The 27,653-nt window shown below is 41.5% G+C and overlaps 1 protein-coding gene across 1 annotated transcript in view; it reads right to left on the bottom strand.

Annotated features, from left to right (window-relative positions):
- The window catches only part of COL24A1 (collagen type XXIV alpha 1 chain), a 127,236-nt gene extending 102,518 nt beyond the window's left edge, over positions 1–24,718 (bottom strand). Inside the window, exons 1-5 of the mRNA XM_030455258.1 lie at positions 24,571–24,718; positions 18,380–18,441; positions 11,354–12,651; positions 5,912–5,965; positions 2,746–2,799 (exon numbers count right to left, since the gene is read on the bottom strand). Coding sequence (XP_030311118.1) covers positions 2,746–2,799; positions 5,912–5,965; positions 11,354–12,651; positions 18,380–18,441; positions 24,571–24,626 — 1,524 coding nt within the window. The 5' untranslated portion in view covers positions 24,627–24,718. The remainder of the gene's footprint in view (positions 1–2,745; positions 2,800–5,911; positions 5,966–11,353; positions 12,652–18,379; positions 18,442–24,570) is intronic.
- Positions 24,719–27,653: the final 2,935 nt, after the last annotated feature.

Raw genomic sequence — 27,653 nt, 5'->3', positions numbered from 1 at the left:
CATTCATGGACAAATACCAGAAAATTCAGTAACTGAGGAGGAAGCGAGAAGCCCCTTGATTTGATCTATAATCTATACTAAAAGCTGCATGCAAAGGGCACTGTAACATCTTTTCACTGTGAGGGTGCCAGGGCACTGGCACAGGCTGCCCAGGGAGGTTGTGGAGTCTCCTTCCCTGGAGACATTCAAAGCCCATCTGGACACGTTCCTGTGCGACCTGCTAGGGGTGACCCTGCTGGGGCAGGGGGGTTGGACTCGATGATCTCCAGATATCCCTTCCAACCCCTAATATTCCGTGATTCTGTGATTTCAATGACCTTACAAATGGCACAGGCTACAACCCTGCACTCAGTTTCAAAGCTGCAGAGTAACAGCAGGGGTTACTCACAAGCATCAAGACCTACTCTTGTCTCTCAAGAATACATTTTTAAATAGCAAGGAAATAAATGTTACTAATAAAGATACTTCACAGTAGATTGGTCCGTGCTCCTTTAAAGAGAGTTTAGGTTGGTAAAACCAGCTGTTGAGGCATTGCTGTCACAGTGCTGCTCTCAGGGGCGGCCCCGGGTGCTCAGAGGGACACAAAGACCATCCCAGTGTGGGACATTTTAGATGAGTGACACACAGGGCTTTGCCTTGACATGCCAGGGGTCCTGATCCTCCCCTTGCCTGGGGATCACTGCAGATCTGGGGATATCCTTCCCTCTGCAGTGGGATCTGTACATGTGAGGCCACCAGAGAAACTATGCTTGGTGAATAGCAAACAAAGCCTGGGAACACGGCAGAATGAATCTGTTGCATTAAATGGAAGTGTCAGGTCACAGAGAACACAGTCCTTTGCATGGCAGGAGTTGCACAAGTATTTTCCAGCTGATTTACCTTTTGGAAGTTTAATAGTTATATTCCTTGAACAACTCCAATCTGTCTTCTGCTTCCTATTTCCAACCCAGGCGTATTAAACAAAGTGTTGTAATTAAAATGTGATCGGCTTTTGGTTAATTAAAACACATGCCTTCTGATAACTTGTACATCACCTTCCCTTTCCCTTATAAGTATAATTAATTCCTCATTACTTTAATCTAAAAAATACCAAAACAGCCATAGTTATGGATTGCCTTTAGTTGTTAATTAACAACACATTACCACAGATGTCAGGATAAAATGAAGAACATTATTTAAGCAACAGACCATTACAGTGTGGTCAACCAGAACCCATAAACTAGATTTTCTTAATTATTCCATTTTTTTCCAGAGACACATGAAGAAAGCCAAAAGTCATGCTTACTTTACAATTACTATAAATACACCCACTGACAACAGTCAATCAGAAATGAAATGCTGAGGATATCATCTACCAGTTGGAACTGCTAGCACACACTCTGGGCTGGGTACTGTCCTGTAAGGGTACTGGGTAATGTTGTTCCATGCTGAAAAGCAAGTCTATTGAGGGATGCTACAGAACAGGAGGGAACACTGCATTAATTTACTACCTCAAAATTGCTGTAATTCTCTGTAATGCTTTAACATCAAAAGTGTCTAATTTCAGCTTATATGGTCAGTGCCGATCCTCATGGTCAAAACTTGGTAAGCACCTGACTAATTTTTATTTAAAAGAGAAGTGTTTCAGAAGATACTTGTACTGAAAGGATAATTTATAGTCTATCCCAAATGAAAGGATTAAGCCACCTAGCAATAACGTATGTCCATATAATGTCCATATATATGTCCAATAACATATATGTCCATAAATACACAGAGAGTTCCTTCTGTTCTTAAAATCATGGACACAGCTACAGAACTGATCAGAATAAGGATCCACTGAAGGGTGAAAATACATTATAAAACAAAACTCAGGAGTAATTGATGATTTATGTTATGATACAGCCAGCATAAATATTGTTAAAAAGGAATTATGATTTTCTGAGTTTAAATCTTCCTGAAGACCTAGATAATAAAAAAGCATACACACAGAGTCACTTGGTTTCACAGTATTTGACACTGAAAGCTTTTTTAAATTTCTTTTTATGTCCTCAAGCAGTTTTTAAGATCTGTCATGACAGGTCAGATTCCTGCCATGAGGAATCATACTAAAACAAATGGCTGCTGCTGTTTTTCCCCCAAACATATCTATCAAACTGTTCAAACTAAATATGAGTTGAAGGCATTCTGAAACTGCACAAATCTGTCAAATCTACTTAAAATGCCTATGTTACACATTTTGGAAGGATTTCAACTGAGCATCCAGTCTAGTATTTTTTGTTTTGGTTTCAAATAACAGATCCATAGATTTTCAGAAAAATATTCCAGTATATTAATCAACTCATAATGTGTGAAATATTAGAATACATTAAAAAAATTAAAAATTACAGCCTTGTTTTTTAAAAGCAAGGCAAAAGTTTACAGCAATTAAGTGCTTATTCTCATTAAACTGCAGTTTATCAGAGAGGCTGAGTTGATTTACAGGAAATCTTTTGGGAAGTACAAAAAATTTGGGTTTACAACAGTTGTGTCCAGTTGTTCCATCCTGCACACACAGGGTTTTTTTCCTGTCTGAATACACTGCCTCTTTTGTTTTGAAGTTCAATTTGATTGATTACATTTAATTAAATTATGTTTATAGTAACCATCTCTATCTGTAAACCAAAGAAGGCCAATTGCTTCTATTACAGGAAACAGTACTGTGGCTTCCAAAAAGTGATTAAGAAGTTCACATATTTACATGGAAACATGGATAATTTAACTCACCTTGGGACCTGGCAACCCTGGCAAACCTGGATTACCATGTGGTCCTGGAATACCCTATTAAAAAAGAAGAAAAAAAAAAAAAAGGAAAAAAAAGGAAGAGTGAGATTATTCAGTACTCCACTGAGCAAGTGTGAACAGTTTGCAGAAACTAATTTTACTGCATAATTGTTGCTTCTATAGGCACTGGTTTGGATTTTCAAAGGATTCTCAAGAAATAAAACAATCACATCTTAAGAAATTAAAAGTGAACTTAAGTAGTTCCCTTCCTTTAAAAAAAATAAATCTCAGTTTCTATTGCCTTCTCAAGTAATTCCTAGTGGGTATTTGGCACAGTCACTGCAATATTGCTCTCCAGCTACAAAACTTGGAGGCATGGAATGAGAAAAAAAAAAAAAACAACCTGAAAAATCACATTCTAAGGTAGTCAGCTATACAGTGCAAAGAGAAGGAAGTGGATCTGTTCTCACTGACCTAAAAGATGACTCAAAGCAATGTATTCAATGATTCAATGTATTCTACCTTCTCTGAACAAATCACAGAGAAAACCCCTTCACCAATGCAGTTTTCCTACAGCCAGTACAGAAAATGGTCTTGTTAGAAAACCCCAAAAAAATAGTAAGAATTTTTTTCAGCTTTCTCATATATTAAAGATAAAACTGTGTTCATTTTTCCTTCACATGAGACTGAATTTACCAGTAATAGTAATGAACCCTTACACCTAGAAGTAACACTGAAAACTGTATCTATCGCATGCTTCCTCTTGTTAATGACAATGTTGACAGAACTCCAAAGAAATGCCAATTCCATTTGCTCTGAGAGATTAATTTGCACACCAACAATTTTGGAGGGTGGCACCTGGGATTTTAAGAGAAAAGTGCTGATATACTGAAGTGGCTCCTAGGTTTTGCTGTTCGGAATATTATCATCTTGGGGGACAGTGCTGCAACACAGAGGTGCAAAAATACCCTTGTGAAATGTGAGGCCTTGGGGGAATTTAATCTCATCACTGGCTAATTCTGAGATTGCTGAAATTTCATTATTGAGAAACTTGGAATGAGAAGATGACACTTAGAAAACCTGAACTGTCAGATGTGGATTTCTCTGCTATATAAAGGCATTGAAATCAGTTTTCAACAGAAATCTGTAGCTATTAATCATACACTGATACCATGCCCAGAGTTTCCAACCAATGTGAGTATCTATCAGGATCAGGTTTGGACAGAGCCAACAAACCCTGAAGAAGGCCTGGGCAATGCAGCTCTGTGCTTTGCTCCTTACCTTTGGCACCTCAAGTCACAATTTGGGATCATAAATGGCAGCTCAAGAGAAAAGAAAAAGTCACAGGGCAGATCAGTGGATGTGGACATGAACTCCTGGATCATACCCTGTATCTTCACTAGCTGCACTTGCTTGAATTGACTGGTATTAATTAAACTAAAGAGCATTGACATTTTTTTAAAAAATACTGATTTGATCAAATAGTTATACAAGTTTTCTTTGCCCATAAGAACATGTATTTTAAACTCAACTACTGGTAAACCTTCATTCAAGTTTCTGTGCTTTTTCAGGCATCCTATTGCAAGCTGTGTCCTCACCCTGGAAACCATGAGCTACACACAGTATAGCAGTTTCCTCTTAAATACTGTACACCTGTAAGTGAAAGACCTGCAAGGAAAAAACAAAACCAAACAAAAACACCCAAAAATCCCCCCAACTAACTAAACAATCAAAAAAACCCCAACCAACCAACTAACGAACCAAAAAAAATACTGATAAAAGATTTCATCACCAGGCATGGCTTTAAATATAGGGGCAGCATCCTCTAAACCAATGACAACTTCCCATTTGTTCCCAGGATCTACTTGGGTTAGGGGAATCCTGCCTGAGATGGAGAAGCATCATCAACAGAGGCACTTTGCAACATAAAAAGCAGAGTTGTAGAAAACTGTCAGCTCTTAAGTAGAAAGATAATTTGAAAAAAAGGATCCAAGTAGCCAGGAAGATACAGATTTGAAAGAATACTTTTCATTTTATACTTTTAAATATGTCTTGCCCCCTACTATACCTCCCTCTGGTCAACAGCACCAGTTCCATTTTCAGCCCCTTCGACCACTGCACTTTCCTACCCAGTCAACCAAGCTTTAGAAGCCAGCAAAGCACAGGGTGCTCAACACCCTCTGTTGTGCAGCAGTTTGTTTAAATGCTCCTCAAAGGCTGAGTCAAAACTCCTCCCACACATCTGCTGAGCCTTCATGTAAACTGCTCCTTTATCTTCCACTTGTAATTTGCCTGAACACATGCCAGCCATAATTACTTACATCCCCAAATACCCTGCCCTAAAATCTTCCACACAACAAATGCTAACCTGTTTCCTCCAGCTGCCCTTCCCCTAAAACTGCTTAACTCAACCATGACCTTAGGGACTTCTAGAGCATCTTTTAGAACACAATTGTGCTAATTACCACAAGGATTTACCCTCTTCTGCCCTGTCAACAAGTCCTTGCAGTGGCACAGACTTCTCCCATCTTCTTGGCAGCTGGGGCACAGGTTTCTTCTACCTGTGGCAAAGCCTCAGGTCTGTCCTTGCCCTTGCTGTCCCTGCTCAGGTTGGGGTGCAGCCAGTCACACAAAATAAATTCAACATTTGCTACTGTAGCTCAGTTCTTCATTAAATTACCCAGGTACCTATCACATCTTAAGTTGCTGTACCAGAAGAGACTAAAAGAGATTTTTTGGGAGCATTTTTTTCCCCTCTGCTTTGTAATGCTTAATTTCATAGCCATTGCCTGCTCCTCTGTGGCCATAGCAAGCACTTCTCACACCCACTGATTCCAAAACAAATGAACATGACCTCAGACTGAAGCAGATGGGAGCAGCATGGAAAAACTAGAAGTTAAAATTGCAAACACAAAAATTAGGTACAAATGTAACAATGCTCTATGCACATACCCATAGGTATAACTATGCTGGAGGCTCTCATCAGAAAAAAAAAAAAAAACAAACCTGCTTTCTTTGTCTTACTTCAACACATCTGCCAAACATTATAATAACACACTTTCATAATTGCCAAGCATACATATGAAGTTAAAAACAAAATTATGTAAACTCCAGTTTGATTACCAGTGGCCTTCCTAGAGCTGCAGAAGAACACGGCTGTTTTACTCACCCGAGGACCTCTCTTTCCTGATGGACCAGGTAAACCTGGAGGACCTGGAGGACCCTGATGATAGAAAATCAGAACAATTGAGGCCAAAAACCCAGTACAAGGACAATATTAAAGTCTGAATCAGACCAGTTCTAAATGAAGACTTTCTGCTTATGCAGACCTTCCCAACTTGAAAACCAGTTTCCAAATTTACAGGCATGCATGTTTTTAATCCATCTTTGTATCAGATTTTTTTTAGTAAGTATCTTGTGTCAGAGGAATTGGAACTAACAATCCAGAGAGTAACTTTTACTTCAGCATATTTATATTGCAGGAAGAAGACATCAGTTCAAGGACTAGAAACAAGCAAGTGCAGTATATTTAAAAACAAAGAATAGAGAATAATTAGGATTTTTTAATAAGTAAGCTGGCACACCAAACACATTTTTAAAAAGTCAGGGGTAACTGAAAAAAATAAGATTCCACCTCAACAGGACAGATATGACAGAAGAAAACAGAGATGGACAAATGATTGTTCAGTTTCCTATTAAAAGCTTCTCCTAAGAGAAACTGGCAGACTGTTTGCCCATGTATATAAGGACTACTATTAAAGGTAAAATGTAGATTTCTAAAACAAGTGCTAGCATATAACCAGATGCATCTCTTACAAGACATCACTATAAGAACATTACACAGTGTACATGTAGGGATTTTGATCATAAAAACATTCCCTTTTCTCTGTCATTGCTGTTCACATTCAGAACCCCAGGATCTACACTTCATTGTGTTCAAATACAAACAAGAGCTCTAGACTAACATATGTACCACTTTATATTTCATTTGTCACACTTGAGTCCTAAGGATGCATGGGTTATTCTTAAGGGTGAATTCAGCTCCCATCCAAATGCTAGCACAGTAAATCCCAGCTTTAAGAGAAAACAAGTACAACCACTGCAAGGGAAAAATGGAAATTTGATTAAAGTATTAATGACTCTTCTCAACCAGAGTAGTTACTTATCATCCAGCTTATATTCTTCCCTGCAATACAAGTAACATCCCTGCTGACATCAGACTTAGTAAAGCACACATAGGGCTTCCTGAAAATTCTTTTTTGACTTTTTAAGTGAGAAGTTTTACGAAGCATTTCTACCCTATGTGCTTCTTCAGCCTGTGAAAGCAACTACAAATTCAAATCAGCATGACTGCTTTTATAACAAAAAAACTTGTTAAAACTTCTGCACTGGCATCTGCTGATCCTCTTGCCATTCAATACCCACCTCATTCACTGAAGTTTCTCTTGTAGAACAACTATGCCATTCCTCTTTAAAAAGCATTGGACTATTCCTCAACGACTCAACCTCACCTCATCTCAAATACTTTTGAAGAGCCTCAGTTGAAGAAACATGAATTTAAAGCTTGATCCATCAGATACCTAAGGCAGGTGGTCCTTCAGCCAAATAAAGACATGAACCTTTCTGCACATCATCACAAAAATACCTGAAATACAGCAGTGAAGTAAACAGAAACACCAGGCTCCAAAGCTCTTTAAAAAAAAATCTCAGTAAAAGAAAATTCTACTTCTAATAGTTCATCTGTCTGATTGTGAAGGTGTCACCCTGATTACCCATGTTTTCCTTATGTCTCACCTAAAATTTCCTTCTCGGTCCTGTCATACTTAGCTTGTAAGCAGGCAAAAACATCTTTATTAACCCATCCTTTGCAGAACATTACTGAACACAATTTTGTTTTACACTTTGCTCAAAATCACATTTTCTATAACTGTGCCACTCTTACTATAACCTTCTGCAATCCTTCCAGTCTGTCTACATCCATTTTAAAGCTCACCCAAAGCCAAGGAAACTTTTCCAAACTGCAGCCTCAGCACACACAACTCAGTAGAAAAATAACCATAAGAGTGATAAGATGCAGTTACTCTCTAGTGCACTGTAATGTCACCCATCTGACTGTCTCATCCTTTATTTGTACTTTTAATTTCTGTTGCACTAGATTTCATCCCATCAATTTTAGACCATCTAAAATATGCCAATTCTGTCACTCAGATTTTTTTCTACCTACTCCTAGAACATCTTGTCTACCTTATTTAAATATATTACTTCATACATCTGTCAGTTTAATTATTAACAAGGATACTACCAAACATGCATGTCCACCTATTTTTATTTTCTGCTTCATTTTCATTGCACTGAAAATGATAAAACATCCCACACACATTTCTTTCCAAATGCCCTAAAGCAGGCAGTCACTTGTTTCTGATTAACTGTAGTGAGACAGGACCAGGTGCCCTGAGTTATTGATGAGTGGGTGTGGGCTCACCTGTGTCTGGCCTCCCTCCTGAGCATGTGCAGGAGCAGGGGGCCAATAAGAGAGCAGCTGACACCCATGGAGAGAGCTCTCACTCTTCAGTGAGGTTGGAGAAGCCCACAGCTCGAGGAGCCCCAGGAGCAGGCAAGAAGGGGTAGATTCCGGAGCCCCAGGAACAGCCCTAGGACATCGTCCAGGAATGGGCTAAACCCCGAGGCCTCAGGATCAGCCCTAGGAGCAAGAAGGGCTCCTCCCGCTACAATTAACCTTCTTTCTTTACAGCTGTGGAAGTCTTTACCTTTCCCTGTAAAAATTCCTGCAACAGCCAAAGCAATGTCATCAAGACCAGAAGAATATACACATGGCTTTGGGTTATGTAATAAAGCTTTTCAGTACCTTTGTGCAAAAGATAAGTAATTCATCAGGTTCAGCTGAATTAAAATAAATGTTTAGATATTGAAGGCTAACATTATCTTTTTACTATTAAAAATAAACCACCAAGAGTGTCAAGCTTTTATCTAAAACAGCAGATTCTGAGGTACATTTCTGTTGGCTGTCACAGAGAATCACAAGTGCGACCTGTAGAGCTAACATGCATTATTAGCTGCCCATTGCTAATAGCCCTGTGGCTAGGGAGAGCCTCAGCAAGCAACTGAAAAATAAGCAAAGAGTAAAATCCCTGCTGACACTACACTTTGCTGTTTATTTAGCATCTCTGCCCTTTCTCAGGGTTCTCACCCTCACACTTCATCCAGGCCTCAATTCTGCCTAACTCAGGGCATGCATTTCCAACTCCTCCTGGCAATATCTTGACACCTTCTCCTTAGCAAGTAGATAGCCCAAGTAATGCCACCTTTTGCTCTTCTACTATTACAGGAAGCTTTTCTAATAGAGAAACCAAATTCCTACCTGCCAGCAACTAACCTTAATCAGCTCTTCAGCTCACCACCCCTCCTTCTACCAGTGTGGAACTATGCATCATGTTACTTGCAAACTGCTTGAGGACTGTGCAATAAGGACTACCAGTCTGAAAGTTAGTTTGATTTACACACCAGATTTATTTTTATCTTTATGTGGTGCCAACACAAAAAGGAGTGGTTCATCAGATAAATGGAGCAGTTTTGCACCTAAATGAATGGCTCAGGAGATCACATTGTTCTACTTCAAACTCACCTTCTGTCTTTGTAGAGGATTTTGGTCATTGCAACTGCTAGAATTTAACCAACGTCTTAATAGTTTTGAAGAAATGGGTGTCCTTTCCTATACAATATCTATGAATGAAAACCTGAAATTCTGGAGCCCTGCTTTGCAGCAATGGGTGAATTCTGCAGCTGTGGGATCATGGAATACAAGGTGCCTGGGGCCTAATTATAGAAGGCAAGAAGCAAACAAAGCAGGAGAGCTTGAGAACCACAAAAGCTAGTTCTTACCTGTCAACACAAAGAGAGCTAACATTACTTCTGCATTGAAATCTTTAAAGAAGGTTCAAATCACCCAAACCACAATGAAAATAAATTAAAAAAAAAAAAAAAGGTCCACACCTCATCATGATTCTTTGCTGCAAGGGAACTTGGCAAGTTCCTCAGTGCTGCTTTTTAGGCTCCCTGCAGATAAGACTGTGGATGCTTATGTATTTAAGTGTTAGAGCCACACAGGTAAAAGCTGGATGACATCTGTTCCTCTGTAGATAGGTTTATTAGACTGAGAAAGCAAATGAAGACCACTTCTTGAAGGCTAAGGCCAACAACTATAGTAAGTATTGTGCCACACAACTTCCACAGAGCCCAACTCTTTACAGAAACTTGTGTGGCAAAGGTGTCTTCTCCCTTTGGCATCAATCTCTGGCAGCACAATGCTTTAGCAATGCCTCTTTCAGCAGCTCCTGCTCTGCCTCCTTCAGCCAAACTATTACCCACAAAGGTCTAGATTAACTTTTCAGCTCTACCACAGGTCTCTAAAACCTTGAGCATGTTATTTAAAACCTGATCCAGAAAACACTTCATTACAAATGTACCATATTTGTTGCTACAGACTACACCAAACACAAGGTTTGTTCTAACTGCCTTGGTAGAAGAGACAAACTTCTGCATCCCACCTGTAAGAGAGGCATGGAAAAAAAGTAATAGACATCTTTTAACTCTCCAAAATCAGCTGTCATCTTTGACACTTCTGTATAGTGTCTGTGTCTAGAAAAAAAAATGCCTCTTTTAAATAGGTTTTCAGTTCCAACTACCTTTAGAAACAAAATGAAAGAATACATGCAACAAATTCATGGGGGCATTCAAATAAATATTAAAAGCTGCTTATCACATACCAGATTGCAAGATTCTTTGAAAAACAAAAGTATCCATGCTACAGTTTAAAATTTTAACCACAAACTCAAACAAGCATCATTATGTGCCTCAGACTAAGCAGGACCTGCTGTTCTTTCCTGTCTGCAGTTTTGTATATGTTGCTCCCACTTTTGTAAATTAACTTCGAGACTTGTATACATACTAGGAAAGGACAAACAGGTTTCTATTAAAAGCACTAGGGCACATTTGCAATTGTTTTAGGGATGATTTGCCCTGTGAACTGAAAAAAAGAAAAAAAGGTCACAAAATCCTGTAAGACTTCTAAAAATATTTTTTCTTGCAGATTTGCATCACCCTATAACCCTGGGTTACAGGTGGTTTTACCGATGTAGATTCTGCAAGTGGTTTTTCTACAATTATGAATTTTGATAGCATTGCTCAACTGAGCAAACTATGTCAGTCTTCCCAACAGTCTGGTTGTTCTTTTCATGGATTAGTGTCTATGTTTTTGTATTGTACCATTTCATCCTATATTTTTATTAACCAAGCAGTCTACATAATTAGCAGTTACAAACATCTGGCTGCATTTCAAATTTTAAAGAACTCTGGGTTGCATACCATTTCATCAGAACACGAATGTTTTAAATGACTTTGTATTCTGCCAGTATATGAAAATGACACTTAAGCCAAAGTTACATGTGGAAAAGAAACAAAGCAGACAAATATTTCTTCAGTATAGCAGGGAGAAGCTGCAGTCACCTCTTCAGCATGCTTTGCAAGATTTTTTCAAAGCCTCTACTAAGTAAATGTAGCTGCATTATAGTAAAGAGTAGTAAAGATAACTTACAGGAGGTCCAGTTTCCCCCTTTGGACCTCTGACACTTCCCACTTCAAACATTTTGTCAAGATCTTCATAGTCATAAGCATAATTATCAACACCAATGTCATAACTGTTTTCTATGTGATAAGTCTCATCAGCATCAAATGCACCTTCCTGCCCTGGACTGAGGTGATTATCCAGAGAGAGGTCAGAAGGCAAACTGTACGGGGTTGTGCTGAAAAGGTTCTGCTTTTTGCTTGGTTCATCTAAATGCTGTTTTCCTTTGTCCATTCTCTTGCTTTTGCTTTTACTTTGCATTACAGGGGATACCAGAGAAGGCTCAGGTTGTCTGCCTGCATCTTCTGTGGCATTATCAGAAGTCTCTGGATACAATACTGTGCTGGGGTTACTGATGTTCCTTTTTTCGCTGGTGTCCTGCTGATGAAAAGGCAGACTGAAATTCTCCTGGAGTTCTGGTTCAGGCCAAGCTCCCAGTAACAGAGGCTCATCCTCTGGAAACTCCGAGGCAGAGAGGTTTGACACAAAGTGTTCTGACAGAAAGTGACTCTGAGCAACACTGGTAGCAGAATAGTTTGATGTTTCTTCCCTTCTATAAGCTGATATGCCTTCTGACTGCTTTTTGCCATCAATCATCTTGGAAGAAACACGCAGCCCATCTGACATGTGTGAGGCTCCTAGCAGAGATCGATAGGTTTCAGCCTGGCGACACTGCTGCTTCACATATTTACAATAGTTTGCAGAGGCTTCTGCAGAGGGAATAATATCCAGCTGACATATAACTCCTTCAAAGCTGACAGAGTGAGAGTTCATCCTTCCCAGGGTAAATAAACCATCCAACTCAAATGTCTTAACTTCAGAAAGTATTTCCCTGGTGTAGCACTTCTTTCCACACTCAGCAAATACAGAGACAGTCTTCTCTCCAATGGCAATGGCAAAGGAATGCCACCGTTCATTATGAACACTGTAATCAAAGTACACAGCCTGCTTCCCTCCTGTGTGCACCACTACTTTTCTCGGTAGCAACTGGACACCAAACTGCAGTCTACTTTTGCTCCCAATACTGAAAAGGAAACCATTATTTACTCTGTATGAATACAACCCAACTAATATGGTGAACTGGTGCCCCAAGTTTAATGGGATGACTTGAGTGATGGGGGACTCAATACGTGTATCACTGGTCAGTAAAACTCCTGTCTTGGTCAGATGAACACCCTGAGGTAATGGAGATGAGGCTGAGGGAACTGTGGTCTCTGAGGGCTGTTGAACGTCTTTCACAAGGCCTAGTTGATGAAGAACATCTATTGCTGTAAAAAGAAATAAAGGCATTGATTTCATTTAAAGCTCACTAATTCAAATCTATATAAACAAATGTACACACAAATCCGTGCTTCCCAAAGCATATACACTACACACAGAAAAGCCACCAAAACCCTATTGCAAGGCACACCCATCTTTCATATAAATCCAACAAATAATTAAAGCCAGAACAAAATTTCTGGCTTTAGACAAATGCAAACATATAGAAAGGGCCACATAATGCCCATTGTAGTTTAGTTCATGTATGAAACTGAAGTATCCCCATTCACCATCTTCAACGTTTTCACAATACTCAGTGAACACACTTGTTTAATTTCCTATTTATTTTGCTAATCTTGTCCATTCCCTGAGCAGTTCTCTTTGGTTGGTTGTCTTTAACTTTTTCTTCTGGAAAAAGCTGCAATAAAACCATGCTTTTTGTCTTTGTCAGAAGAGTTTATGTGAAATTGTATGTGGGGAGAGTTGCTTTCTTCTTAACAATGGAGGAGCTATTTGTGACATAGTAGCACCTCGCTGGAGCACAAAAAGATAGTCACAGGCTCAAAGCAAAATACAAAAAGCAAGCCTTGCTGAGTAGCTACTATGTGCTGCAGAGGTAATGCAGCTGGTACACAGGAAGAACTGCTCTGCTTCCATTAGGGAGTCTTCCTCCTGCTAAGCATGGCCCTGTGCTGCATTGTTTGCCCCAGGAGATAATTCTTGATTTTACATATCTCTGCCAAAGCAAGTCAAGACTAAGACAAAACAAAGATTCTCCGTCCCTGGAGACATTTAAAAAAAGACTGGATGTGGCACTCAGTGCCATGGTCTAGCAACTGCTCCGGTGGGTCAAGGGTTGGACTAGATGATCTCTGAGGTCCCTTCCAACCCGGCTAATTCTATGATTCTATGATTTTTTTTTTTTCCAGAGGGGATGCAAAGTGTGCCACTGCCACATCCTTTCCCTCCACAGCGTTTACTTGTCAGACATGAGGTGAACTCTGCAGAGGCAGAAGTGCTGAGGAGCAACTCGAGAGTAGAAACATCAGGTGCCAAGAGGCACTGCACCCACCTCCTGCTCACCTGCCCTCCCAGCAAATGAAAGGCTGCAGCTGCTCAGGGAAGATACTGAATTACAAGAGCACTCCACACCAGGAGACAGCAGTGGACATTGAGACAACAGAACAGCTGTCCTACTGATTTATGCCCTATAGGTTTGGCCTTCCTATGCAGAGGTCTGGGTAGGAGGTATCCCTACAGGGTGGAATGGTAAGTGGTGTTTTCACTGTTGAAAACATTGTCTGGTGTCACAGACAATGTGAACTGTGTGCTTTACCATAACACAGAAACATATGATACCATATTTCCCCCTAACTGGAAAAACTGGCTGGACCTAAGTTTCAGTGAACTGTCTGTATTAAAAAAAACTTGTAGTATCTAATAGTCACACTCCTCTAGTAAGCTTCACTGGGAAAAGATTAGCACTTTCTGTAGCATTTAGCTGAGTGTATTTTTACTATATACAATGAGCTTATATTAAGTAAATAAAGCTGTTATGAAGCATAACAAAAATCTGGAGTAACCAAGGAAAGTTAAGAATTATCTGCTATATTAGAAGAGCCACTGAAACAAATGGATGTTCACTTTTAGTGGGGAAAAAGGTCTCCTTTTCCAGTCTTCCCTTTCTCTGTTTACTCAATGTATTCATAGCAAACTTTAAGAACAGACAGATGTTGGCTTAGTTTCAGTGGTAAATTATGAAAAGAGCCTGACATTTCCTCAAGAGTGGTTTATAAATTGGAAACAAAAGCATCAACCTGAATGCACTGTACATCTTGAAAATTAATTACACACCTTGCAGCGTTTCTAGTTATGTTTGAGATTCATGGATGTGCCAAGATTATCCTGGCAGGTAGCCAGCACGGATTGAGGTATGGAGAAAGCATATCTTTGCAGAAAGTCCTCTGTATGCCAATTTCTCAAGATATTCTGTCTCAGAGCAATTAATTTACTGTGACTGTATTTTTATCTGTCAGACTGATAGCAGGGTAGGTTATAGTAGAGCTTTGAAGCACAATACAGCTGCTAGTGAACCACCACCCTTAGCCAGGAGCCTGGTCCTGCATGGATCCATGTAGTTATGGAAGAGAAAGCTGTGCTTGTCCTGCCCTTGTGAAAGGTAAGAAACACAGGTCCAGAGCTCTGGGCAATGCAGAGGTCTCACACATGCAAATAAAACAGAAAGACTGGAGACAGCTCCAGCACCTGTGTGCACTGGCTGGGCCAGCTCACTGCACACAAGAGAAGAGCTAATAATCTAACTTGAGGTTGTGCCTGAATATCACATCCTAATCTGAAATAATGGGCAAGTGCTTGTATTTTTAAATATTTGTGATTACATATTTGTATTCAAAAATTACAATGCATATGATCTGTCCAAAGTATTGCAGACTCGAGTATAAAGCAGAAAGCTTAAACTGGCTTAACAGAGTCAATGTAAAAGTGACACTAGCTACTAAACTTCGACTGCAAGCAAAATTGCCAAGATTTTGGCAGTTAGGATTTGAAAACACAGTTGTGAAGTTTTTTAAAAAAGGAAAAACATCTGAGAGCATGATGAAAAATAAGGAACATTCTCCATGTTCTGCAAACAGATTTTTGCAGACCAACAGGTTTTGAGAAAGCTAAACAAAGAAATACTACGTGAAAAATGAGAGCAAAAGATTAAGTATCAATTAATCATTCCTTGCTGACTTGCTGCCCATTAACCCACTGTCAAGCCAAAAAGCTGTTCCAAGCTTTTTTGGCCAGTCATCTCATTTCTGGTCCAAGATGTATTTTTATTTTATTTTAAGGCTTTCAGAAGCTCTTGGCAGAACACAGGGTTTTGGGAGCAGACAGACCTCTTAGCTTTTCCTCCCAGCATGACAACCACTATTTTCTTTACCTATCAGTAGTCAGTTTTCTTTATTTACCCATGTCTGCACAACATCTGTCTTCACTTACTGTTCACTCAACCCATTAGTCCCCCAAACTGTAATAGCTCATCTACTTGAAGGAAAAGTTGTTTGGGGTTTTTGGTGTCAAGTGCTTTCCTTCCACTTTCTAAGAGGACTTAACTTCACAATCTTACTGCAACATGAGGGAAAGGAAAACCTAGTGGGGTTTTTTGGAAAAAAAAAAAATCCTAAAAAGAAACGGGGGAGGGATGAGATGATTTGTCTGATTAATCACTCCACACTCCTATTCTGTTCCTGTTCAGTCTCTTGTTTACTTTCCACATTCCTCCATACTCATGACTACTCTGAAGGCAGGGTATTTGGGGTGCTGTCTCCCTTTCAGCAATCTTACTATACATATTACTCACTTTCCCTTTTATCAGTATTGGGAAGAAAAAGACAAGGGTCATTCATCAGTCATCTCTACCAAGACTGAGAAATTACTCACCAGACTGCCCAGTTCCTAGATGATGCTGAAACTGAGTAAATTAAGATACCTGGCTGCAACAAATGCTCTTCCAGACACCAGGCCAAGTGACTAGCCAGCCAGATACCTTGAGTCACACATGAAGAAATACTTCTAAAGGCTGAGGCTGATACCTTTACACATATTTCACTAGACACAATTTATAGCAGTCTACCAAAATGGTACACAGCATAGCTTCGCAGGTAAAGCATGCACAGGCCATCCCACCAGCTCAGGAGAGAGGGAACATTAATTACTCTAGATAGCATCTTCATATTGTACAGAATACACTTTTTGTTGTTTGCATTTTTTTCAAAATATAACTTCCAAGAAAGTTTTAACAACAACTTGAGTGGTGCATATTCCTAATGGGTAGACAGTCCTGTTCCTGGACAGTTCTAAGCATTGCAAATGAAATAGTGCTAGCTCTGCAAGTTATATACTGAGACTGAAGGATGCACTGGAGCTGCCTTTTTTTTTTAAGAAAAAAAAAAATTTTTTTTTGTCTGATGTTCTCTGAAATGTTTTTTGCAACTTTGTTCACACACTGTGCAAATGAAGAGCATTAGTGACCAAATGCATCAATGAGCAGAAAGTTGCACCAAGGTTCAATGCATCTTTTTGATCCCAAACAATCAAAGCCCTTAAAGAAAATCAAGCTGTCTATGGGATCTGTGAACAGAGAGCAAAGAGGAGCTTCCATTCAGTAAGGCTTATCATATGGCCATCCAGAAATGCTGGATGCAAATAAAAAAATTAAGAAAAAAAAGGAAAGTTCATTCAAATAAAAAGTAAATAAAATATTAACACATCAAGACTGAAGGCTTTACCCCATTTCTGAAGAGCTCTGTGCAGTTCTCTCACCTAAGGGGCAAACAAGCCTCAGACTCCACACACACCCCGTCACTGCTGCCTCCCCCTTAGTCCTGCAGCCTTCACACAGTCCTTGCCTAAAGTCTCACTAGAAAAGCAATTCTCAAGCTTTTCACTGAGAAGTAAGAGAAATCGTTGCTTTCTTTCTTTGCAGAGGAGGAGGGTGGAGGGATGAAGGCAAACCCTGGCTGCACACCCGTCCCTGGCATTCCCCGCCTGCTCCTGCTGCACTGGAAAAGCCCAAACTGCCTCCCTGAAACAACTTCTCCCTTTCCATTCCCACAGGCCTGGAGCAGAGCAGGCCACACACATCTGTGGGTGCTGCCCTTCCTCTGACAGGAGTTCGGCTCAGTTACTGGGAAAATCTGTGAAAATCCCATCATGAAGGAACAAAATGTCCCCCATTATGCTGAATGTGAAAAATCAACAACCAGTCTTACCAGGGAAAGGACTAGCAACAAATGGAAGGCAAAACTACAAAAAGAACAGAAAAAAGAAAAAAAAATTTAAAAACCCCACAAACAAGAAGTTTAGTCAATCACAGGGAACAGGAGAATGAAAAAGGCATTGGTAATAATGGTGGGAGGCTGATGAGATAGCTACAGGGCTCTAGCAAATCCTTTCCAGAAACAGGTCTTGTCTTGACCATACAACCCAGCTGCTTGTGAATACAGAACAGCTGAGTATTTGCAGTTAACATCCCAGCCAAGAATGGCCTAATTCTTGCTTTACCTGTACAGTCAAGGAACACTGCAGAGAACTGAATCTGCCATTCTCCTGGCAGATAAGAAATGACTTAATGGCATCTGACCCTCCAGCACTGCAGGATTCTGACATTCCCACCGCAGGCTCCAGTGCAAGCTGCACATCTGCTGCAGTTATAACAGCTGGCAGATCAAAAAGGAAACCAAAACAAGACAAGCCTATTTCCTCACTAACATCTGCATCTGAAAGCAGAGGCAAATCAATACACAATTTCAGTTTTTGCAATAATGATGCCAGCCTAGACTAAGCCTTTATTCTATGCAGTGGTTTGCTTGCCCAGCCCTAAGTGTGAAGGTAACTCAGTCACAGCTTGCCACCCCCAAGGACACCCACTTGCAGTGAAGACACAATCAAAGCCTTTTCACTGTACAAGGCTTTTTTCACTGTACAAAGCTCTTTTATAAAGAGCTCGCTTAAATATGTAAGCAATTTCATATACAGAAAATCTGAGTAATTTTCAAAGGGTCATTTTTTCCAAACTGGTTGCTTTAAACTATTGCTCTCATTATGCAGTAGCTGGTATTTTTAAAAAGTCACTATTAAGGAACCGAACCTAAGGTCACTAATCACAACAGACATTTACTCTTTTAATCTTGTAGCAGATTATAAAAATACCTTTTTAAATATTCTTACCTTGTTTGGGTTCTTCTGCAACACCCACAGCTATACATATTGCAACAAAAATGAGAGTTTTCCTAAAAGAGAAAGAAAAGAACTTGTGAGAACACCTGATGTTTCAGAACTCCCAGGAATTAGAAGCCTGATTCAGTATCTAAATCAATAGCAGGATACCACTGACTTCAAGCCCTGTATCAAAGCCAACACATTGTACAACTTCCCATTACTGTGTTTTCCGCATACACATCACATACATTTTCCTCATATACATCACATATATTTAACTTGTTAATTAACTGCATCTGGTTTATATCCTCCTGCAGCAGCCTCCAAATATGAATGTAGTACATTTTTTTCTAGGAAAGAGCAAAAAGTTACTGTAAAGACACTATAAAACAAATGACAAGTTAATGCCTATAAAGATCATGAGATACCTTTGTCCCAGTGTCCCTGCAATTAGTCTTGTCACTGTATCATAACATTTTACCACAAATGAAAATGCTGTGTCACATTTCTGGTTTTGTTTTGCCGTGTTACAAACAAGGAATGTTCTTCACAAAAAATGAAAAAAATCCATTACACTTTGACTTAAAACTTCATGCTTGGATAGAAGAGTGCAATACCAGGAGGTACCATAAGCTCCAACATACATATAAGGTTGACATAGGTTATATGCTTGCAATTTGCTTTAAATGAGGACACCACTGGCAAAGCATTGGAGCCTGGACAAAGAACACATTTTTACCATGGTTAAAACCAGACTATTTTCTATTCAATCATGATATTAGCCAGATCAGCACCTATTCACACTCTTATAAGTGACTGAAACTTTCAATAAATGAGAAGTGTATTTTCTGTTCATGTTGGACATCCAGGTACAGAAATAGATGTATGTAACAATACTAGTAACCCATATCTAGACTAAACACCTGTCACTTCCTATGATGTAGTTTTGCCAGCTAATTCCTCAAGTTTGCACAGCATTAAAAGTTTAGGAAGAAAAGCCCACCCCTTAAAACAGGAACACGTGGCTCAAACAGCAATGACAGACAAGTTGCTTCCACTAAGCATTCACTGCCAGGTTACCTTCAGCTCAGAGGATAATGTGTGCATAAACCAAGTGTTATTAATGCTAAAATGACAAGAAATTGTGCTATGATTTAGCTATTTATATATATATATGTATATATATACACCTATACATATATGGAATGGCATTTAATGAAAATTTTAAAAACATTTCAGAAACATCCATATACATAAAAACCAGAAACAGAAAAGTCTGCCTTTATCACTAAGTTTGCTCAGTGAAATAGAGTAAAATTTCATTGACCTAGCACAAGATGGGCTTGGCTACTAATCCTCTTTTCACCTAGGAAGTCTTCCTGTGGGGTTTCACCCTAGCTTTCCAACTAAGCTCCCCCTAGAGGAAGGAGTCACTTGCAGATGGTGTTGCTGCTTCTGGTCAGCATCCCCCTCCCCAGACCAAGGAGCAAGTAGCTCTCAACCACCTCCTCCCCAGACCCAGCCCTCAAGAGACACTTGCCAACCAAAATCCACTGGGCTGAGCCTTCTCCAAATTCCTGTTATGAGGAAAACCAGCCAGGGCAAATACTGGGAGAAGAAAGGCAGCATTGTAGACCAAACCAATTCCCATTACTTACAGGTGTTGGTTCAAACTATAATCAAGTACACTACCCACCATCACCCATTCTGGAGTGGCAAATCTCTCTGCTGTCCTTTTCTTTTCCATCTGACCCACAGCCTGAATTCACGAGTGCCGATTTTCAGAAAAGCACTTATTTGATTAGGATTTCAAATCATGGGGCCAAAGAAGACAAGTTTTCTGGAAATTAGACTAGAAAATTTTCCTGCTATGATTTATCTTAAATAATCTCCTGCAGCATTCTTTCAAAACATGAGCTCAAAGTTTTCAAAGTAGTAAGTGGGCTGGATCTTGGACAAAATTAAAAAGTCCATTGATTATATACCTACGTGTGGATTTATATATTGGGAATGCTTAAGTTTTGGCAATCAGAATGAATTTAAGGAACCATAAGGCATGATGATGGGATTGTCATCAGTATTGCAAGTATAAAACTGTAACTATATCATTGTCTATAGAAGCAAATGCAGAGAATGCATAGGATATTAAAAAAATTGCATCCCTGCTTCAGTTCTGAACACAGAAAGGGAGTGAGGTGGAAACTACAACTTTTAAATCCCTACATGCTTGCAGAGGCATGTTTCTTAGTTAACCAGTGCAGTCCTTAGCTATTCCCCTCTTCAGGCTTACTTCTGCTACAGCCAAGAAACATCCACTGGAGCAGCTTTGCCACTTCTGCAAAAGACCAAATATTGACTGTTCTCCAAACAGCAGATCAGCTACAGGACACTTGCTTTGTTTTATCAGCTCTGAAGACCCAAATTCAAGTTCTGGCATTATTTCACAATTGAATAGTTTTTGTGTCATCTAGTCAGTGACAGCAGATATCTGCATTAGTAAGCAAGACAATGCATTGCACTTTATCTTCTAAAAATCAGCACAACTGTTTATTTATTTGACTTTCATGGGTACAAAATGGACTCACTATAAAACAGTTCTAGGCATTTCAGTTAACTCCACAGTCAGAATGTTCAAAGAACTACAGAGCACAAAATGAAAACATGATCCTTCTCAACATTACAACAACTTCTTCCACAACATCAGCGGGGGACAAGCTGTGTGTCAGGTATCTGCCTCCATCACCTCCCAGCAAATGTTGTAGGAAGGCAAGAACTTCCAAAATACTCCCATGGCTGTAAATTACACAGATGTAACTGGATATACAGAAACATTTAGTGCAAGGTTAGACAAATACCTGGCTTATGCACTACTCTCCAACTAATGTCAAGAACAGATGAGTGATCAGCTAAGAGAAAAAACAGAGAACAGAGACAACCATAGGACTGGAGGTTCCCTAATGCGTGGGAAAAGATAGTCTTCCTTCTACCATTTTTCACAAGATTTTGTAAATGAAACCATGTGAACCTGGAGTTTTACCAGGGAGCCTTCTGTGGCTGAAGACAAAAAAAAGGAAATTCTGTCTTTGACATAATTTGTTCATGCATACCCTCCCCTTGTAGTCAAGATCACTTCTTTCCATTAAAAGCTGCAGAGCAGCCTCCATTCTCACAAAATCACTGCCACTGTGCCACCAGGCTGCCTGCTGTGTAACAGGTACCTGGGCCTGCCACAGCTGCAAGGCACAAATAGCTACACCCCCCCCCCCCCGCCCGGGGAGCTTTCGAGGATACTTGTCCTGTTAGGACACAAAACCAGAAAAACAAAAATCATATTTTCCCCTATTTAAGATCATACATGAAGCTGTTCCAATATCCCTTGGCTATGTCCAGCCCTAGAATCTAGGTATCTCTGGGATTTCCTCCCCTCTTCCTACCTTTTCATCTGAGATCTTTTTTACAAAAAAAGACAAGCTGAGGGCAACTATATAATTGCTTGGAGGCTCTATCAGATGTGGTTGAGCCACTCTACTGTTTATCTTTCTGATATCTTTGACTTCTTGTAGCTGTTTGACTCTTCCTATGAGTGGACAGCAACTATCCATGTTAACTTTTTTCCATCAGGGATGTCAGATGGATGAGGGAACTGATAAGCTTCAAAGCAAGTTGTGGCAAGCAGTGATGCAAAATTCCGCCCTCCGAAGACTATGCAGCAGCATACAGAGCTCAGGTTTGGTCAGTTCATTGTGACACAGGGTAATAGTGTCCTCTTCATTCCAGGCTAGCTTCCTAAACCTTAAATTTAAAAGATTAAATACCTGGCTGATAGAGAAGGCAAGGAACCCTGTTCCCAGTGTAACTGACACAGATGCAGAACATCCTAAACTTGAGGGCTTCATTCAACCCTCATCAGTGACTATGGCTTAAATCCCAGCACCTGTCCTAGATGAATTATTTCACTGGATCACCTCTGATCTGGGCTGAAAGCAGCCCAGTTTGTGTCCAGCAAGCCTGAAGGCTTGGAGAAAGGTGACAGTGCTTTGTGGACAAAGATGCCCTGATCTTCTAAAAGCCCCCTATGATGTTAAAACCTTATATTTCATGAGCTGAAAAGAAAGTCTTCATTTTTTGCTCTCACAAGATCAGCCAGCAGGGCCAGTGATGCTTCCAAGTTTTAAGAGACCTATAATGAACATGGTTTAAGGGGATGCAACAAACTCCACAGCCTCTCCCAGGTCACAGCAGCATACCCTTTAGGCACAGATGTCACTGAGCACCTCATCAGACAAGGGGAAAATCCCAGATGATGAAGGTTCAAAATTTGAAAGAGGGGGGAAAAGGGAGACACAAGATAAAGTGAGAGGCAGAAGATCAAAGATGTATTGCTCTTTCCTCCTGAGGACTACTGGACTAAAAGTAATCCTACAATACTGCTTGTGCTTCAGAGAAAGAAAACTCCCTGCATGGTAGTCCAGCCACATTCTGAACAGCATTTGACTTAAGAGGAGAAACTACCACATCCAGAAGAACAGTCAACTGCTAGTATTTGTAAAATGAGAAAAATTAATTCCAAATTTACACTATCTCTCATCTGGCCAGAGTGCATCAAGACCTTTCCTCTGTATTAAGGCACATGTACACAGCTCAAATCCCCACTCCTGTGAAATACTCTATTTTTTCAAGGTTTGTCTCTGCGCATCTTGCAGATCATTCTTCAAACATTCTACAACTCAGTACTTGCAAGAGACAAGAAGAACACAAGGCATCAAGACATCTGGCAAGAGATTGAGGAGCCATGGAGCTATAGGAGACACTTTCACACAGGTAGCAAGTATGATTTAACAGCATGTCCACAGAAAGGTAGTCTAAGTTGCAAGGGATTGAATGGTTTCATATATATGCTAAGGAAACCTGATCCTTTCACAAAGACTTCAGAAATCTTAACACAGTCAAGCAACCAGGTTGCTTTCTCCCTAGTCATATAAACTAGGTAAGCAAGATTCTGTCCGTATAGAAGGATGTTGATACATACTCTGAAGTGTATCAGATTTTGAACATGGGTAACCTGCATCTGTGCTTCTCTACCACTTTACTGTAGTTCAATTTATGTTTTTATATCCTTTTAGAGTTATAAAATAAGAGCATTTCCTAAATTGCACTCAAACAATTCCTCAAAAAGTCTCACAGACACAGCCATTAAACACACAGATCTCCTGGGAAGGCCATCTTCAGTAACCACCTACCTGCTCAGAAGAACTCAGGGGCACCCAGCTTATAGACCAGGCTCACCTGGGCAGCAAAGTCCTCACTACAACTCAAAATATACCTTTCTCTGTCCCCCATGGAGCTCCCAGGGAATAAGCCACAGCCAGAATAAAACAAGCACTTCACAAAAAGACATATACGGATAACCTCTATTAAATCGTAACAGCTATCACAAGGTCACAACCACCTTACCTAGGCTGGTTTTAGACAAACTACAGAGAAGAGCAGAGATCTGCCTTTACATCACAGACAACCACGCACTAGAAATAACTAAGCCAGTTGTGGAATCACGTCAATACAGGGCACCTCACCCGCCCGGTCATCACAGTTAGCAAGAGAGTATGAAAGGTAAATTCCGCAGTTCTTATTTGCTAGTGTGTTTTAACAGCTCTGTACCAAAACCAGGGAGGACAGGCAGCCGCGTTACCTGTGAGTGCAGAGGCACGATTCCCCCAGGATCCCTCTCCCACCCCTGCGGAGGGGATGCACTGGCTCTCAGGTCAGGCTGCCCCCGTTCCTCGGGGGACACAAACCCGCGCAACCCTCCCCAGAGCCGGGCTGCCTGCAGGGACGCGGGCTTGGACAGGGCAGGATGACAAGAGGGTGCTGGACGGGACCAGGAGCATCCCCGAAAGCAAGCGGAAGAAGAGGGCTAGGACAGTGCAGAGTGGAGAGAGCCACCAAGCCACCGGCACAGTGGGGCTTAGTGCGGGCAGGCGGCACACCGCGGCCCCCGCCGGACACCCAGGACCTGGCGGGGTTACGGCTAGAGCTCGGGGAGTAGGGGTGGGGAAGAGCCCATCCCGGTGTCCATCCTCTGCCCCGAGAGGGGAAGCGAGCCGCAGCCCCCATCCCCGGCCGGCCCCGCGGCGGGCTGCCGGTGCGGTGCCGGCTGGGGGAGCGGGGCCCTCCGTCACGCCTCCCCGGCTCTCGCTTACGTTCGTGCTGCGGGAGAGATGCGTCCTCGCCTTGTCCTCTCGGCTCTCAAATGCATTTGTATGCATTTGCCCGGGCAGCGGCGATCCGAGGGAAAGCCGGAGCCGAGCGCCGCGCCGCCGCAGGGTCAGGTCCTGTCCATGAAACCCCGCCGGCCCCGAGGTCTCCGCCGAGCTCCGCGCAAGCCCGAGAGCGGCCCGCGTACGGCCCGCGGGGGCGGGCGCGGCGACGGAGGGGGGGGGGGGGGCACACGAGAGGGGGGGGGGCGACGGGGGCCGTGCGTCGGGGGAGCCCCGCAGCTGCCCGCGGAGTGCGGCGGCGGAGCGGCGCTGCAGCCGCCCGCCCCGGCACCGGTGGTGCTTCCCTCCCGCCCGCAGCGGTGTTGGGTTTCAGCTGCCTAGCGATTACATCAGCAAACACGGCCCCCGGGGCAGGCCGGGCCCCGGCCGGGCACGGTGCGCGCTGCTCCGCGGTGGTGACCTCGGACGCGGAGCTGGGTCCAGCCGAGCCGAGCACTGCCCGCTCCAGCGGAGCCGGGACCGGGGAGTGGCGGCCCCAGGTGCGGGCGGCAGCGCTGCTGCCGGGGGTGGGACGGGCGAGGCAAACAGGTGACGGCGTTCAGGACATCCCTAGGGCAGGAGCGCCTTCGATTCCCGCTGGGCTCCAGCCGGAGAAGCTCAGCAGGAAGCTGCAACTTAAATGGAAATGTGGGGACGGAGGAAGGAGTGGGGGGAAGGGAGATGACGAAATAGGATAAAGAGAAAAAGCTGAGTGTGCTGGAGGTTTTGCATCTCGAGTATAATTGGAGTGGGGTCAAGCAATCCTCCCTCTGGAGAATTTTTGAAGAGCAGATGTAATTTGGTAGCATTACAATGCCAAAAGAAATATGACACCCTTCTCTGCCTTTCTCCTAAGGAGGCTAGGGTCTTTCAGCTTTAATTTCCAGTTTCCTTACCTTGTCCTAGTAGCACAGTCTATTGTAACTTTATCCCGTAAGACATCTTTATGAATATGAAAAAGAAGCCAAAGTTGTAGAGAAAAATTTATTCTCAGGCAACACATCAGAGTGCTTTACTGTTTAATTTCACACTCGCATTCATTTTCAATGCCTTCAGTCACTCAGAATCTATACAGTCTCACTGGCTGCTCGGGAATTTCCTATGTACTTCATTTTTTGAATGCCAAAGGTAAAAGCTGACAACATTTTGCCCGCCTGCCTATGTACCTTGCATTTAACTAAGTGACAGCAAGACGTGAAAATGTATTTGTTCACTGAAGAGAACATGGTGTCTGTCCAGGGAGGTATTGGAACTGCTGCAATAAAGTTTTAATCAGTATTTCTGTTTTAAACCACACTTGAATGGCTTCCAACAACTGTAGTGTTGTATTTAATTTCTCTTTTGTTTATTGGCAATAAGATGAATGAAAACGTGTGCATTACAGATCGAGTTTGGAATTGTTTAGAGCCATTCCATGATATCTGTCAATCCCTTAAATAAGATGTATTGTATGCAGTAGGCATATAGTTAATTTCTTACCTCTTTAGCATCAGCATTGGGCTATTACAGAGAGAATTCTGCCCCAAGAGAGATCTTGGATAAGTCCTGCCCTCATTTCAGTGCACATCTACAAGTACAGGAGCTCAGCTGCAGAGAACGGCGAGATGGGCTTGGGGTCCTTACATGCTGGGATCTCACTTTCCAGCAGTGTTTGCACTGAAGAATGCACAATTTAAGATTCTAGCCAGCTGCCCACACAGGGTGTAAAATACAGCCTTTCTGAACCTGATTATACAGTGACTTAAAACAGTATAAAGTTTAAAAATTAGCACTGGTTGTTTGGTTTTCTATGTTCAAAAATAAAAAAATAAATTCACAAAGTAGTAAATTTTCCTCCTATTTGGTACTTTGCTCCTTATATCTTTGTTACAGCCCCTGCTGTGGTTTGAACCCAGCCTTGACCTATGTGGTCAGGATCCTCAGCTGTTCTCATGTCAGCAGCCCAGGGGCTGATCAGGCTGCAGGGAGGCACGGGCCAGGGAAAGGATTACCTGCACCTTCCCAATCCTCTGCTGCACGCAGCTGAAAAGTCTCTGAACTCCATGTTCACAAATGGCTTGGGAATGTGCAAGAGATGTTCCTATGTTCCTTCTTCCCTTCCCGGGTCTACCTGCCTAGAATCTCTTGCTGAAGCTCCCAACAAAAGGAATTAACACCATCTAATGCAGATGAAAGAAGCAAATGAAAAAGCACAAGGAGGTGAAAGAAAGACAGCAAGTGTCTGGCACTGCTGGAAACAGTCCAGCAGTTCCCCATCTTGCTGACCATCACCTTGTGTTTTAAATCAGCTCCAAATCAATTCTAAGCTTCATGGACAGAAATCCATATCAATTTTACTCCTACACTTGCTTATTCCAAGCATTCGTACAGCCGAATGAGCAAGACTTACTATGTTTAAAGCTATCAGATTACATGTGTTTATTTCCAGAGCTATATATAGAAGTCTGTATACTTCTGCACACGAAAGTCACTGTCGAGTTCCAAATGTGTTAGCACTCATTGCAACACAGTAATGCTGGACTTTCATTTCCTATGGTAAACGTACTGAGATCCCATTCTTTCACATCTTCTGCCTCCTCCTTGACCACAGCTTATCCCTGATTTCTCTTGTCTCTTCTAAGAAACCCAGGGATTACTGTATAAATTCAGTACAAAATTCAATATATCACTTCTTGTCTGACAAGCTCTTCTGCTGTTTGTCTTCTCCTCTCCAGTAGCTTTTTTCCTCCTTTCATGTTCTAACTTGCTCATCTTTCACTCCAGATTACAGCTGCTGAGTTCCAGCCACACTTTGGGGCACGGAACATGAGCTGCTATTAAACAGTGTAAGAGGCAAGGAAAATGGTTCCTATCTGTGATTCTCCTCCTAGAAAATGTACAGGAGAGACCAACTATTATTGCCAGAGCCTAAAAATACGGAAGAAAAAAATAAGAAATTAAAGGTAAGTGTCTGAAATGGGAATGTGACAATTGAATGTTGGAGCCTGAGCCTTATCCCACTGCAGTCAGTAGGAACTTTACCTTTG

The sequence above is a fragment of the Calypte anna genome, chromosome 8 (genome assembly GCF_003957555.1).
Source record: "Calypte anna isolate BGI_N300 chromosome 8, bCalAnn1_v1.p, whole genome shotgun sequence".
NCBI lineage: Eukaryota > Metazoa > Chordata > Aves > Apodiformes > Trochilidae > Calypte > Calypte anna.
Note: the sequence above shows the minus strand (reverse complement) of the source record. Positions and strands in the feature narration are given on the sequence as shown.